The sequence below is a fragment of the Oncorhynchus masou genome, unplaced genomic scaffold (genome assembly GCF_036934945.1).
Source record: "Oncorhynchus masou masou isolate Uvic2021 unplaced genomic scaffold, UVic_Omas_1.1 unplaced_scaffold_1422, whole genome shotgun sequence".
NCBI classification, from domain to species: domain Eukaryota; kingdom Metazoa; phylum Chordata; class Actinopteri; order Salmoniformes; family Salmonidae; genus Oncorhynchus; species Oncorhynchus masou.
The window spans coordinates 75,132-90,108 of record NW_027004172.1 but is presented as its reverse complement, the minus strand read 5'-3'; the positions used below and the strand labels follow the sequence as shown (position 1 = coordinate 90,108).

Here is a 14,977-nt window from a genome sequence, read left to right as displayed (position 1 = left end):
AGTAACCGGAAGGTTGCAAGTTCAAATCCCCGAGCTGGCAAGGTACAACTCTGTCGTTCTGTCCCTGAACAGGCAGTTAACCCACTGTTCCAAGGCCGTCATTGAAAATAAGAATTTGTTCTTAACTGACTTGCCTAGTTAATTAAAGGTAAATAAATAAATAAACTACATACAGTACCAGTCAACAGTTTGGACACTCCTACTCATTCCAGGGTTTTTCTTTTATTTTTACTATTTTCTACGTTGTACAATAATAGAAAACATGTGGAATAATGTAGAAACCAAAAAAAGTAAAAAAAAGTAAAGATATATTTTCATTTAAGTAGCTTTGCATCTAGAATTATATTTTAATTTGTTCAACACTTTTTTTTTAAATTTACAACATGATTCCATGTGTGTTATTTCATAGTTTTGATGTCTTCACTATTATTCTACAATGTAGAAAATAGTCAAAAAAGAAAAATTATTTAATGAGTAGGTATGTCCAAACTTTTGACTGATACTCTATGTGGAAAAATGGTCTGTTTTTTTTAAATGGAGTAACATCTTCAGATTTCACATTCCTTCTGTCTTTTTCCTCCCTCTCCAAGACAGTCTGGTAGTAAACAGGCGGTCTTTTCTCTCTCCTCTCTATAGGACAGTCTGGGTGGTAACAGTCTGTCTTTTCTCTCTCCTCTCTCCAGGACAGTCTAACCTCTCCCTCTCTCCAGGACAGACTAACCTCTCCCTCTCTCCAGGACAGACTAACCTCTCCCTCTCTCCTCTCTCCAGGACAGTCTAACCTCTCTCCTCTCTCCAGGACAGACTAACCTCTCCCTCTCTCCAGGACAGACTAACCTCTCCCTCTCTCCTCTCTCCAGGACAGACTAACCTCTCCCTCTCTCCTCTCTCCAGGACAGACTAACCTCTCCCTCTCCCTCTCTCCAGGACAGTCTAACCTCTCCCTCTCTCCTCTCTCCAGGACAGTCTAACCTCTCCCTCTCTCCTCTCTCCAGGACAGTCTAACCTCTCCCTCTCTCCTCTCTCCAGGACAGTCTAACCTCTCCCTCTCTCCTCTCTCCAGGACAGTCTAACCTCTCTCCTCTCTCCAGGACAGTCTAACCTCTCCCTCTCTCCTCTCTCCAGGACAGACTAACCTCTCCCTCTCTCCTCTCTCCAGGACAGACTAACCTCTCCCTCTCTCCTCTCTCCAGGACAGACTAACCTCTCCCTCTCTCCTCTCTCCAGGACAGAATAACCTCTCCCTCTCTCCTCTCTCCAGGACAGTCTAACCTCTCCCTCTCTCCTCTCTCCAGGACAGTCTAACCTCTCCCTCTCTCCTCTCTCCAGGACAGACTAACCTCTCCCTCTCTCCTCTCTCCAGGACAGTCTAACCTCTCCCTCTCTCCTCTCTCCAGGACAGACTAACCTCTCTCCTCTCTCCAGGACAGTCTAACCTCTCCCTCTCTCCTCTCTCCAGGACAGTCTAACCTCTCCCTCTCTCCTCTCTCCAGGACAGTCTAACCTCTCCCTCTCTCCTCTCTCCAGGACAGACTAACCTCTCCCTCTCTCCAGGACAGTCTAACCTCTCTCCTCTCTCCAGGACAGACTAACCTCTCCCTCTCTCCTCTCTCCAGGACAGACTAACCTCTCCCTCTCTCCTCTCTCCAGGACAGTCTAACCTCTCCCTCTCTCCTCTCTCCCAGGACAGACTAACCTCTCCCTCTCCCAGGACAGACTAACCTCTCTCCTCTCCAGGACAGACTAACCTCTCCCTCTCTCCTCTCTCCAGGACAGACTAACCTCTCCCTCTCTCCTCTCTCCAGGACAGTCTAACCTCTCCCTCTCTCCTCTCTCCAGGACAGTCTAACCTCTCCCTCTCTCCTCTCTCAGGACAGACTAACCTCTCCCTCTCCTCTCTCCAGGACAGTCTAACCTCTCCCTCTCTCCTCTCTCCAGGACAGTCTAACCTCTCCCTCTCTCCTCCAGGACAGACTAACTCTCCCTCTCTCCAGGACAGTCTAACCTCTCCCTCTCTCCTCTCTCCAGGACAGTCTAACCTCTCCCTCTCTCCTCTCTCCAGGACAGACTAACCTCTCCCTCTCTCCTCTCTCCAGGACAGACTAACCTCTCCCTCTCTCCTCTCTCCTCAGGACAGTCTAACCTCTCCCTCTCTCCTCTCTCCAGGACAGTCTAACCTCTCCCTCTCTCTCTCAGGACAGACTAACCTCTCCCTCTCTCCTCTCTCCAGGACAGAACTAGGACAGTCTAACTCCCCTCTCCTCTCTCCAGGACAGACTAACCTCTCCCTCTCCCTCTCTCCAGGACAGTCTAACCTCTCCCTCTCTCCTCTCTCCAGGACAGTCTAACCTCTCCCTCTCTCCTCTCTCCAGGACAGACTAACCTCTCCCTCTCTCTCTCTCCAGGACAGTCTAACCTCTCCCTCTCTCCTCTCTCCAGGACAGTCTAACCTCTCCCTCTCTCCTCTCTCCAGGACAGACTAACCTCTCCTCTCTCCAGGACAGTCTAACCTCTCCTCTCTCCTCTCTCCAGGACAGACTAACCTCTCCTCTCTCCTCTCTCCAGGACAGACTCCTCTCCTCTCTCCTCTCTCCAGGACAGACTAACCTCTCCCTCTCTCCTCTCTCCAGGACAGACTAACCTCTCCCTCTCTCCTCTCTCCAGGACAGTCTAACCTCTCCCTCTCTCTCTCTCCAGGACAGACTAACCTCTCCCTCTCTCCTCTCTCCAGGACAGACTAACCTCTCCCTCTCCCTCTCTCCAGGACAGACTAACCTCTCCCTCTCCTCTCCAGGACAGACTAACCTCTCCCTCTCTCCTCTCTCCAGGACAGACTAACCTCTCCCTCTCTCCTCTCTCCAGGACAGACTAACCTCTCCCTCTCTCCTCTCTCCAGGACAGACTAACCTCTCCCTCTCTCCTCTCTCCAGGACAGTCTAACCTCTCCCTCTCTCCCTCTCTCCAGGACAGACTAACCTCTCCCTCTCTCCTCTCCAGAACAGACTAACCTCTCCCTCTCTCCTCTCTCCAGGACAGTCTAACCTCTCCCTCTCTCCTCTCTCCCAGGACAGACTAACCTCTCCCTCTCCTCTCTCTAACCTCTCCCTCTCTCCAGGACAGACTAACCTCTCCCTCTCTCCTCTCTCCAGGACAGTCTAACCTCTCCCTCTCTCCTCTCTCCAGGACAGTCTAACCTCTCCCTCTCTCCTCTCTCCAGGACAGTCTAACCTCTCCCTCTCTCCTCTCTCCAGGACAGACTAACCTCTCCCTCTCTCCTCTCTCCAGGACAGACTAACCTCTCCCTCTCTCCTCTCTCCAGGACAGACTAACCTCTCCTCTCTCCTCTCTCCAGGACAGTCTAACCTCTCCCTCTCTCCTCTCTCCAGGACAGACTAACCTCTCCCTCTCTCCTCTCTCCAGGACAGTCTAACCTCTCCCTCTCTCCTCTCTCCAGGACAGTCTAACCTCTCCCTCTCTCCTCTCTCCAGGACAGTCTAACCTCTCCCTCTCTCCTCTCTCCAGGACAGTCTAACCTCTCCCTCTCTCCTCTCTCCAGGACAGACTAACCTCTCCCTCTCTCCTCTCTCCAGGACAGACTAACCTCTCCCTCTCTCCAGGACAGTCTAACCTCTCTCCTCTCTCCAGGACAGTCTAACCTCTCCCTCTCCTCTCTCCAGGACAGACTAACCTCTCCCTCTCTCCTCTCTCCAGGACAGACTAACCTCTCCCTCTCTCCAGGACAGTCTAACCTCTCCCTCTCTCCTCTCTCCAGGACAGTCTAACCTCTCCCTCTCTCCTCTCTCCAGGACAGTCTAACCTCTCCCTCTCTCCAGGACAGTCTAACCTCTCCCTCTCTCCTCTCTCCAGGACAGTCTAACCTCTCCCTCTCTCCTCTCTCCAGGACAGACTAACCTCTCCCTCTCTCCTCTCTCCAGGACAGTCTAACCTCTCCCTCTCTCCTCTCTCCAGGACAGTCTAACCTCTCCCTCTCTCCTCTCTCCAGGACAGACTAACCTCTCCCTCTCTCCTCTCTCCAGGACAGTCTAACCTCTCCCTCTCTCCTCTCTCTCCAGGACAGTCTAACCTCTCCCTCTCTCTCTCTCCAGGACAGTCTAACCTCTCCCTCTCTCCTCTCTCCAGGACAGTCTAACCTCTCCCTCTCTCCTCTCTCCAGGACAGTCTAACCTCTCCCTCTCTCCTCTCTCCAGGACAGTCTAACCTCTCCCTCTCTCCTCTCTCCAGGACAGACTAACCTCTCCCTCTCTCCTCTCTCCAGGACAGACTAACCTCTCCCTCTCTCCTCTCTCCAGGACAGACTAACCTCTCCCTCTCTCCTCTCTCCAGGACAGTCTAACCTCTCCCTCTCTCCTCTCTCCAGGACAGACTAACCTCTCTCCTCTCTCCAGGACAGACTAACCTCTCCCTCTCTCCAGGACAGTCTAACCTCTCTCCTCTCTCCAGGACAGTCTAACCTCTCCCTCTCTCCTCTCTCCAGGACAGACTAACCTCTCCCTCTCTCCTCTCTCCAGGACAGACTAACCTCTCCCTCTCTCCAGGACAGACTAACCTCTCCCTCTCCAGGACAGTCTAACCTCTCCCTCTCTCCTCTCTCCAGGACAGTCTAACCTCTCCCTCTCTCTCTCAGGACAGTCTAACCTCTCCCTCTCTCCAGGACAGTCTAACCTCTCCCTCTCTCCTCTCTCCAGGACAGTCTAACCTCTCCCTCTCTCCTCTCTCCAGGACAGACTAACCTCTCCCTCTCTCCTCTCCAGGACAGTCTAACCTCTCCCTCTCTCCTCTCCAGGACAGTCTAACCTCTCCCTCTCCCTCTCTCCAGGACAGACTAACCTCTCCCTCTCTCCTCTCTCCAGGACAGTCTAACCTCTCCCTCTCTCCTCTCTCCAGGACAGTCTAACCTCTCCCTCTCTCCAGGACAGTCTAACCTCTCCCTCTCTCCTCTCTCCAGGACAGACTAACCTCTCCCTCTCTCCTCTCTCCAGGACAGACTAACCTCTCCCTCTCCCTCTCTCCAGGACAGTCTAACCTCTCCCTCTCTCCTCTCTCAGGACAGTCTAACCTCTCCCTCTCTCCTCTCTCCAGGACAGTCTAACCTCTCCCTCTCTCCTCTCTCCAGGACAGACTAACCTCTCCCTCTCCTCTCTCCAGGACAGACTAACCTCTCCCTCTCTCCTCTCTCCAGGACAGTCTAACCTCTCCCTCTCTCCTCTCTCCAGGACAGTCTAACCTCTCCCTCTCTCCTCTCTCCAGGACAGACTAACCTCTCCCTCTCTCCTCTCTCCAGGACAGTCTAACCTCTCCCTCTCTCCTCTCTCCAGGACAGACTAACCTCTCCCTCTCTCCAGGACAGACTAACCTCTCTCCTCTCTCCAGGACAGACTAACCTCTCCCTCTCTCCTCTCTCCAGGACAGTCTAACCTCTCCCTCTCTCCTCTCTCCAGGACAGTCTAACCTCTCTCCTCTCTCCAGGACAGACTAACCTCTCCCTCTCCTCTCTCCAGGACAGACTAACCTCTCCCTCTCTCCTCTCTCCAGGACAGACTAACCTCTCCCTCTCTCCAGGACAGTCTAACCTCTCCTCTCTCCTCTCCAGGACAGTCTAACCTCTCCTCTCTCCTCTCTCCAGGACAGACTAACCTCTCCCTCTCTCCAGGACAGTCTAACCTCTCTCCTCTCTCCAGGACAGTCTAACCTCTCTCCTCTCTCCAGGACAGTCTAACCTCTCTCCAGGACAGACTAACCTCTCCCTCTCTCCAGGACAGTCTAACCTCTCTCCTCTCTCCAGGACAGACTAACCTCTCCCTCTCTCCAGGACAGACTAACCTCTCCCTCTCTCCTCTCTCCAGGACAGACTAACCTCTCCCTGTCTCCTCTCTCCAGGACAGACTCTCCCTCTCTCTCCTCTCTCCAGGACAGTCTAACCTCTCCCTCTCCCTCTCTCCAGGACAGTCTAACCTCTCTCCTCTCTCCAGGACAGTCTAACCTCTCCCTCTCTCCAGGACAGTCTAACCTCTCCCTCTCTCCTCTCTCCAGGACAGTCTAACCTCTCCCTCTCTCCTCTCTCCAGGACAGACTAACCTCTCCCTCTCTCCTCTCTCCAGGACAGACTAACCTCTCCCTCTCTCCTCTCTCCAGGACAGAATAACCTCTCTCCTCTCTCCAGGACAGTCTAACCTCTCCCTCTCTCCTCTCTCCAGGACAGTCTAACCTCTCCCTCTCTCCTCTCTCCAGGACAGACTAACCTCTCCCTCTCTCCTCTCTCCAGGACAGTCTAACCTCTCCCTCTCTCCTCTCTCCAGGACAGACTAACCTCTCTCCTCTCTCCAGGACAGACTAACCTCTCACTCTCTCCTCTCTCCAGGACAGTCTAACCTCTCCCTCTCTCCTCTCTCCAGGACAGTCTAACCTCTCCCTCTCTCCTCTCTCCAGGACAGTCTAACCTCTCCCTCTCTCCTCTCCCCAGGACAGTCTAACCTCTCCCTCTCTCCTCTCTCCAGGACAGTCTAACCTCTCCCCTCTCTCCTCTCTCCAGGACAGTCTAACCTCTCCCTCTCTCCTCTCTCCAGGACAGTCTAACCTCTCCCTCTCTCCTCTCTCCAGGACAGACTAACCTCTCCCTCTCTCCCTCTCTCCAGGACAGACTAACCTCTCCCTCTCTCCTTTCTCCAGGACAGTCTAACCTCTCCCTCTCTCCTCTCTCCAGGACAGTCTAACCTCTCCCTCTCTCCTCTCTCCAGGACAGACTAACCTCTCCCTCTCCTCTCTCCAGGACAGTCTAACCTCTCCCTCTCTCCTCTCTCCAGGACAGACTAACCTCTCCCTCTCTCCTCTCTCCAGGACAGACTAACCTCTCCCTCTCCCTCTCTCCAGGACAGTCTAACCTCTCCCTCTCCCTCTCTCCAGGACAGTCTAACCTCTCCCTCTCTCCTCTCTCCAGGACAGTCTAACCTCTCCCTCTCTCCTCTCTCCAGGACAGACTAACCTCTCCCTCTCTCCTCTCTCCAGGACAGACTAACCTCTCCCTCTCTCCTCTCTCCAGGACAGACTAACCTCTCCCTCTCTCCTCTCTCCAGGACAGTCTAACCTCTCCCTCTCTCCTCTCCAGGACAGTCTAACCTCTCCCTCTCTCCTCTCTCCAGGACAGACTAACCTCTCCCTCTCTCCTCTCTCCAGGACAGTCTAACCTCTCCCTCTCTCCTCTCTCCAGGACAGACTAACCTCTCCCTCTCTCCAGGACAGACTAACCTCTCCCTCTCTCCAGGACAGACTAACCTCTCCCTCTCTCCTCTCTCCAGGACAGTCTAACCTCTCTCCTCTCTCCTCTCTCCAGGACAGTCTAACCTCTCTCCTCTCTCCAGGACAGACTAACCTCTCCCTCTCTCCTCTCTCCAGGACAGACTAACCTCTCCCTCTCCCAGGACAGTCTAACCTCTCCCTCTCTCCTCTCTCCAGGACAGACTAACCTCTCCCTCTCCAGGACAGTCTAACCTCTCTCTCTCTCCAGGACAGTCTAACCTCTCCTCTCTCCAGGACAGTCTAACCTCTCTCCAGGACAGACTAACCTCTCCCTCTCTCCAGGACAGTCTAACCTCTCCCTCCTCCAGGACAGACTAACCTCTCCTCTCTCCAGGACAGTCTAACCTCTCCCTCTCTCCTCTCTCAGGACAGTCTAACCTCTCCCTCTCTCCTCTCTCCAGGACAGACTAACCTCTCCCTCTCTCCTCTCTCCAGGACAGACTAACCTCTCCCTCTCTCCTCTCTCCAGGACAGACTAACCTCTCCTCTCTCCTCTCTCCAGGACAGTCTAACCTCTCCCTCTCTCCTCTCTCCAGGACAGTCTAACCTCTCCCTCTCTCCTCTCTCCAGGACAGTCTAACCTCTCCCTCTCTCCTCTCTCCCAGGACAGTCTAACCTCTCCCTCTCTCCTCTCTCCAGGACAGTCTAACCTCTCCCTCTCTCCTCTCTCCAGGACAGACTAACCTCTCCCTCTCTCCTCTCCAGGACAGTCTAACCTCTCCCTCTCTCCTCTCTCAGGACAGACTAACCTCTCCCTCTCTCCTCTCTCCAGGACAGACTAACCTCTCCCTCTCCTCTCTCCAGGACAGTCTAACCTCTCCCTCTCCTCTCTCCAGGACAGTCTAACCTCTCCCCCTCTCTCCTCTCTCCAGGACAGTCTAACCTCTCCCTCTCTCCTCTCTCCAGGACAGACTAACCTCTCCCTCTCTCCTCTCTCCAGGACAGACTAACCTCTCCCTCTCTCCACTCTCCAGGACAGACTAACCTCTCCCTCTCTCCTCTCTCCAGGACAGTCTAACCTCTCCCTCTCCTCCTCTCTCCAGGACAGACTAACCTCTCCCTCTCTCCAGGACAGACTAACCTCTCTCCTCTCTCCAGGACAGACTAACCTCTCCCTCTCTCCTCTCTCCAGGACAGTCTAACCTCTCCCTCTCTCCTCTCTCCAGGACAGTCTAACCTCTCTCCTCTCTCCAGGACAGACTAACCTCTCCCTCTCTCCTCTCTCCAGGACAGACTAACCTCTCCCTCTCTCCTCTCTCCAGGACAGACTAACCTCTCCCTCTCTCCAGGACAGTCTAACCTCTCCCACTCTCCTCTCTCCAGGACAGTCTAACCTCTCCCTCTCTCCTCTCTCCAGGACAGACTAACCTCTCCCTCTCTCCAGGACAGTCTAACCTCTCTCCTCTCTCCAGGACAGTCTAACCTCTCTCCTCTCTCCAGGACAGTCTAACCTCTCTCCTCTCTCCAGGACAGACTAACCTCTCCCTCTCTCCAGGACAGTCTAACCTCTCTCCTCTCTCCAGGACAGACTAACCTCTCCCTCTCTCCAGGACAGACTAACCTCTCCTTCTCTCCTCTCTCCAGGACAGACTAACCTCTCCCTGTCTCCTCTCTCCAGGACAGACTAACCTCTCCCTCTCTCCTCTCTCCAGGACAGTCTAACCTCTCCCTCTCTCCTCTCTCCAGGACAGTCTAACCTCTCCCTCTCTCCTCTCTCCAGGACAGTCTAACCTCTCCCTCTCTCCTCTCTCCAGGACAGTCTAACCTCTCCCTCTCTCCTCTCTCCAGGACAGTCTAACCTCTCCCTCTCTCCTCTCTCCAGGACAGTCTAACCTCTCCTCTCTCCTCTCTCCAGGACAGACTAACCTCTCCCTGTCTCCTCTCTCCAGGACAGACTAACCTCTCCCTCTCCTCTCTCCAGGACAGTCTAACCTCTCCCTCTCTCCTCTCTCCAGGACAGTCTAACCTCTCCCTCTCTCTCCAGGACAGTCTAACCTCTCCCTCTCTCCAGGACAGTCTAACCTCTCCTCTCTCCTCTCTCAGGACAGTCTAACCTCTCCCTCTCTCCTCTCTCCAGGACAGACTAACCTCTCCCTCTCTCCTCTCTCCAGGACAGACTAACCTCTCCCTCTCTCCTCTCTCAGGACAGAATAACCTCTCTCCTCTCTCCAGGACAGTCTAACCTCTCCCTCTCTCTCTCTCCAGGACAGTCTAACCTCTCCCTCTCTCCTCTCTCCAGGACAGACTAACCTCTCCCTCTCTCCTCTCTCCAGGACAGTCTAACCTCTCCTCTCTCCTCTCTCCAGGACAGACTAACCTCTCCCTCTCTCCAGGACAGACTAACCTCTCCCCTCTCTCTCCTCTCTCCAGGACAGACTAACCTCTCCCTCTCTCCTCTCTCCAGGACAGTCTAACCTCTCCCTCTCTCCTCTCCCCAGGACAGTCTAACCTCTCCTCTCTCCTCTCTCCAGGACAGTCTAACCTCTCCCTCTCCTCTCTCCAGGACAGTCTAACCTCTCCCTCTCTCCTCTCCAGGACAGTCTAACCTCTCCCTCTCTCCTCTCTCCAGGACAGTCTAACCTCTCCCTCTCTCCTCTCTCCAGGACAGACTAACCTCTCCCTCTCTCCTCTCTCCAGGACAGACTACCCTCTCCCTCTCCCTCTCTCCAGGACAGTCTAACCTCTCCCTCTCTCCTCTCTCCCAGGACAGACTAACCTCTCCCTCTCTCCTCTCTCCAGGACAGACTAACCTCTCCCTCTCCTCTCTCCAGGACAGTCTAACCTCTCTCCTCTCTCCCAGGACAGACTAACCTCTCCCCCTCTCTCCAGGACAGACTAACCTCTCCCTCTCTCCTCTCTCCAGGACAGTCTAACCTCTCTCCTCTCTCCTCTCTCCAGGACAGTCTAACCTCTCTCCTCTCTCCAGGACAGACTAACCTCTCCCTCTCTCCAGGACAGTCTAACCTCTCTCCTCTCTCCTCTCTCCAGGACAGTCTAACCTCTCTCCTCTCTCCAGGACAGACTAACCTCTCCCTCTCTCCAGGACAGTCTAACCTCTCTCCTCTCTCCTCTCTCCAGGACAGTCTAACCTCTCCCTCTCTGCTCTCTCCAGGACAGACTAACCTCTCCCTCTCTCCTCTCTCCAGGACAGACTAACCTCTCCCTCTCTCCTCTCTCCAGGACAGACTAACCTCTCCCTCTCTCCTCTCTCCAGGACAGTCTGGGTGGTAACAGTAGAACAGCCATGGTGGCCACGGTGAGTCCAGCAGCTGATAACTACGACGAGACGTTGTCCACGCTGCGCTACGCTGACCGGGCTAAGAGCATCGTCAACCACGCCGTCGTCAACGAAGACCCCAACGCACGCATCATCAGAGAGCTACGGGAGGAGGTGGAGAAACTACGAGACCAGCTCACTGAGGCAGAGGTACTGGATGGCTAATAATTATATAACGAGCATCACCAGCTCACTGAGGTACTGGATGGTTAATAATTATATAACGAGCATCACCAGCTCACTGAGGTACTGGATGGTTAATAATTATATAACGAGCATCACCGGCTCACTGAGGTACTGGATGGTTAATAATTATATAACGAGCATCACCAGCTCACTGAGGTATTGGATGGTTAATAATTATATAACGAGCATCACCAGCTCACTGAGGTACTGGATGGTTAATAATTATATAACGAGCATCACCAGCTCACTGAGGCACTGGATGGTTAATAATTATATAACGAGCATCACCGGCTCACTGAGGTACTGGATGGTTAATAATTATATAACGAGCATCACCGGCTCACTGAGGTACTGGATGGTTAATAATTATATAACGAGCATCACCAGCTCACTGAGGTACTGGATGGTTAATAATTATATAACGAGCATCACCGGCTCACTGAGGTACTGGATGGTTAATAATTATATAACGAGCATCACCAGCTCACTGAGGCTGAGGTACTGGATGGTTAATAATTATATAACGAGCATCACCAGCTCACTGAGGTACTGGATGGTTAATAATTATATAACGAGCATCACCATCTCACTGAGGTACTGGATGGTTAATAATTATATAACGAGCATCACCAGCTCACTGAGGTACTGGATGGTTAATAATTATATAACGAGCATCACCAGCTCACTGAGGCAGAGGTACTGGATGGTTAATAATTATATAACGAGCATCACCATCTCACTGAGGTACTGGATGGTTAATAATTATATAACGAGCATCACCAGCTCACTGAGGCAGAGGTACTGGATGGTTAATAATTATATAACGAGCATCACCGGCTCACTGAGGTACTGGATGGTTAATAATTATATAACGAGCATCACCAGCTCACTGAGGTATTGGATGGTTAATAATTATATAACGAGCATCACCAGCTCACTGAGGTACTGGATGGTTAATAATTATATAACGACATCACCAGCTCACTGAGGTACTGGATGGTTAATAATTATATAACGAGCATCACCAGCTCACTGAGGTACTGGATGGTTAATAATTATATAACGAGCATCACCAGCTCACTGAGGTACTGGATGGTTAATAATTATATAACGAGCATCACCAGCTCACTGAGGCAGAGGTACTGGATGGTTAATAATTATATAACGAGCATCACCAGCTCACTGAGGCAGAGGTACTGGATGGTTAATAATTATATAACGAGCATCACCAACTCACTGAGGCAGAGGTACTGGATGGTTAATAATTATATAACGAGCATCACCAGCTCACTGAGGCAGAGGTACTGGATGGTTAATAATTATATAACGAGCATCACCAGCTCACTGAGGTACTGGATGGTTAATAATTATATAACGAGCATCACCAGCTCACTGAGGCAGAGGTACTGGATGGTTAATAATTATATAACGAGCATCACCAGCTCACTGAGGTACTGGATGGTTAATAATTATATAACGAGCATCACCAGCTCACTGAGGCAGAGGTACTGGATGGTTAATAATTATATAACGAGCATCACCAGCTCACTGAGGCAGAGGTACTGGATGGTTAATAATTATATAACGACATCACCAGCTCACTGAGGCTGAGGTACTGGATGGTTAATAATTATATAACGAGCATCACCAGCTCACTGAGGCAGAGGTACTGGATGGTTAATAATTATATAACGAGCATCACCAGCTCACTGAGGTACTGGATGGTTAATAATTATATAACGAGCATCACCAGCTCACTGAGGTACTGGATGGTTAATAATTATATAACGAGCATCACCAGCTCACTGAGGCTGAGGTACTGGATGGTTAATAATTATATAACGAGCATCACCAGCTCACTGAGGTACTGGATGGTTAATAATTACATAACGAACATCACCAGCTCACTGGGTACTGGATGGTTAATAATTATATAACGAGCATCACCAGCTCACTGAGGTACTGGATGGTTAATAATTATATAACGAGCATCACCAGGCTCACTGAGGTACTGGATGGTTAATAATTATATAACGAGCATCACCAGCTCACTGAGGCTGAGGTACTGGATGGTTAATAATTATATAACGAGCATCACCAGCTCACTGAGGTACTGGATGGTTAATAATTATATAACGAGCATCACCAGCTCACTGAGGCGGAGGTACTGGATGGTTAATAATTATATAACGAGCATCACCAGCTCACTGAGGCAGAGGTACTGGATGGTTAATAATTATATAACGAGCATCACCAGCTCACTGAGGTACTGGATGGTTAATAATTATATAACGAGCATCACCAGCTCACTGAGGTACTGGATGGTTAATAATTATATAACGAGCATCACCAGCTCACTGAGGTACTGGATGGTTAATAATTATATAACGAGCATCACCAGCTCACTGAGGCAGAGGTACTGGATGGTTAATAATTATATAACGAGCATCACCGGCTCACTGAGGTACTGGATGGTTAATAATTATATAACGAGCATCACCAGCTCACTGAGGTATTGGATGGTTAATAATTATATAACGAGCATCACCAGCTCACTGAGGTACTGGATGGTTAATAATTATATAACGAGCATCACCAGCTCACTGAGGTACTGGATGGTTAATAATTATATAACGAGCATCACCAGCTCACTGAGGTACTGGATGGTTAATAATTATATAACGAGCATCACCAGCTCACTGAGGTACTGGATGGTTAATAATTATATAACGATCACCAGCTCACTGAGGTACTGGATGGTTAATAATTATATAACGAGCATCACCAGCTCACTGAGGCAGAGGTACTGGATGGTTAATAATTATATAACGAGCATCACCAGCTCACTGAGGCAGAGGTACTGGATGGTTAATAATTATATAACGAGCATCACCAGCTCACTGAGGCAGAGGTACTGGATGGTTAATAATTATATAACGAGCATCACCAGCTCACTGAGGTACTGGATGGTTAATAATTATATAACGAGCATCACCAGCTCACTGAGGCAGAGGTACTGGATGGTTAATAATTATATAACGAGCATCACCAGCTCACTGAGGTACTGGATGGTTAATAATTATATAACGAGCATCACCAGCTCACTGAGGCAGAGGTACTGGATGGTTAATAATTATATAACGAGCATCACCAGCTCACTGAGGCAGAGGTACTGGATGGTTAATAATTATATAACGAGCATCACCAGCTCACTGAGGCTGAGGTACTGGATGGTTAATAATTATATAACGAGCATCACCAGCTCACTGAGGCAGAGGTACTGGATGGTTAATAATTATATAACGAGCATCACCAGCTCACTGAGGTACTGGATGGTTAATAATTATATAACGAGCATCACCAGCTCACTGAGGTACTGGATGGTTAATAATTATATAACGAGCATCACCAGCTCACTGAGGCTGAGGTACTGGATGGTTAATAATTATATAACGAGCATCACCAGCTCACTGAGGTACTGGATGGTTAATAATTATATAACGAGCATCACCAGCTCACTGAGGCTGAGGTACTGGATGGTTAATAATTATATAACGAGCATCACCAGCTCACTGAGGCTGAGGTACTGGATGGTTAATAATTATATAACGAGCATCACCAGCTCACTGAGGCTGAGGTACTGGATGGTTAATAATTATATAACGAGCATCACCAGCTCACTGAGGTACTGGATGGTTAATAATTACATAACGAACATCACCAGCTCACTGAGGTACTGGATGGTTAATAATTATATAACGAGCATCACCAGCTCACTGAGGTACTGGATGGTTAATAATTATATAACGAGCATCACCAGCTCACTGAGGCTGAGGTACTGGATGGTTAATAATTATATAACGAGCATCACCGGCTCACTGAGGCACTGGATGGTTAATAATTATATAACGAGCATCACCAGCTCAATGAGGTGGAGGTACTGGATGGTTAATAATTATAACGAGCATCACCGGCTCACTGAGGTACTGGATGGTTAATAATTATATAACGAAAGCATCACAGCTCACTGAGGTACTGGATGGTTAATAATTATATAACCGACATCACCAGCTCACTGAGGTACTGGATGGTTAATAATTATATAACGAGCATCACCAGCTCACTGGAGGTACTGGATGGTTAATAATTATATAATCGAGCATCACAGCTCACTGAGGTACTGGATGGTTAATAATTATA

At 50.5% G+C, this 14,977-nt stretch overlaps 1 protein-coding gene across 1 annotated transcript in view; it reads left to right on the top strand.

Moving 5' to 3' along the window:
• Positions 1-10,756, top strand: part of LOC135530792 (kinesin-like protein KIF13B) — a 29,111-nt gene extending 18,355 nt beyond the window's left edge. Inside the window, exon 13 of the mRNA XM_064958975.1 lies at positions 10,529-10,756. Coding sequence (XP_064815047.1) covers positions 10,529-10,756 — 228 coding nt within the window. The remainder of the gene's footprint in view (positions 1-10,528) is intronic.
• The last annotated feature ends 4,221 nt before the right edge of the window (positions 10,757-14,977 follow it).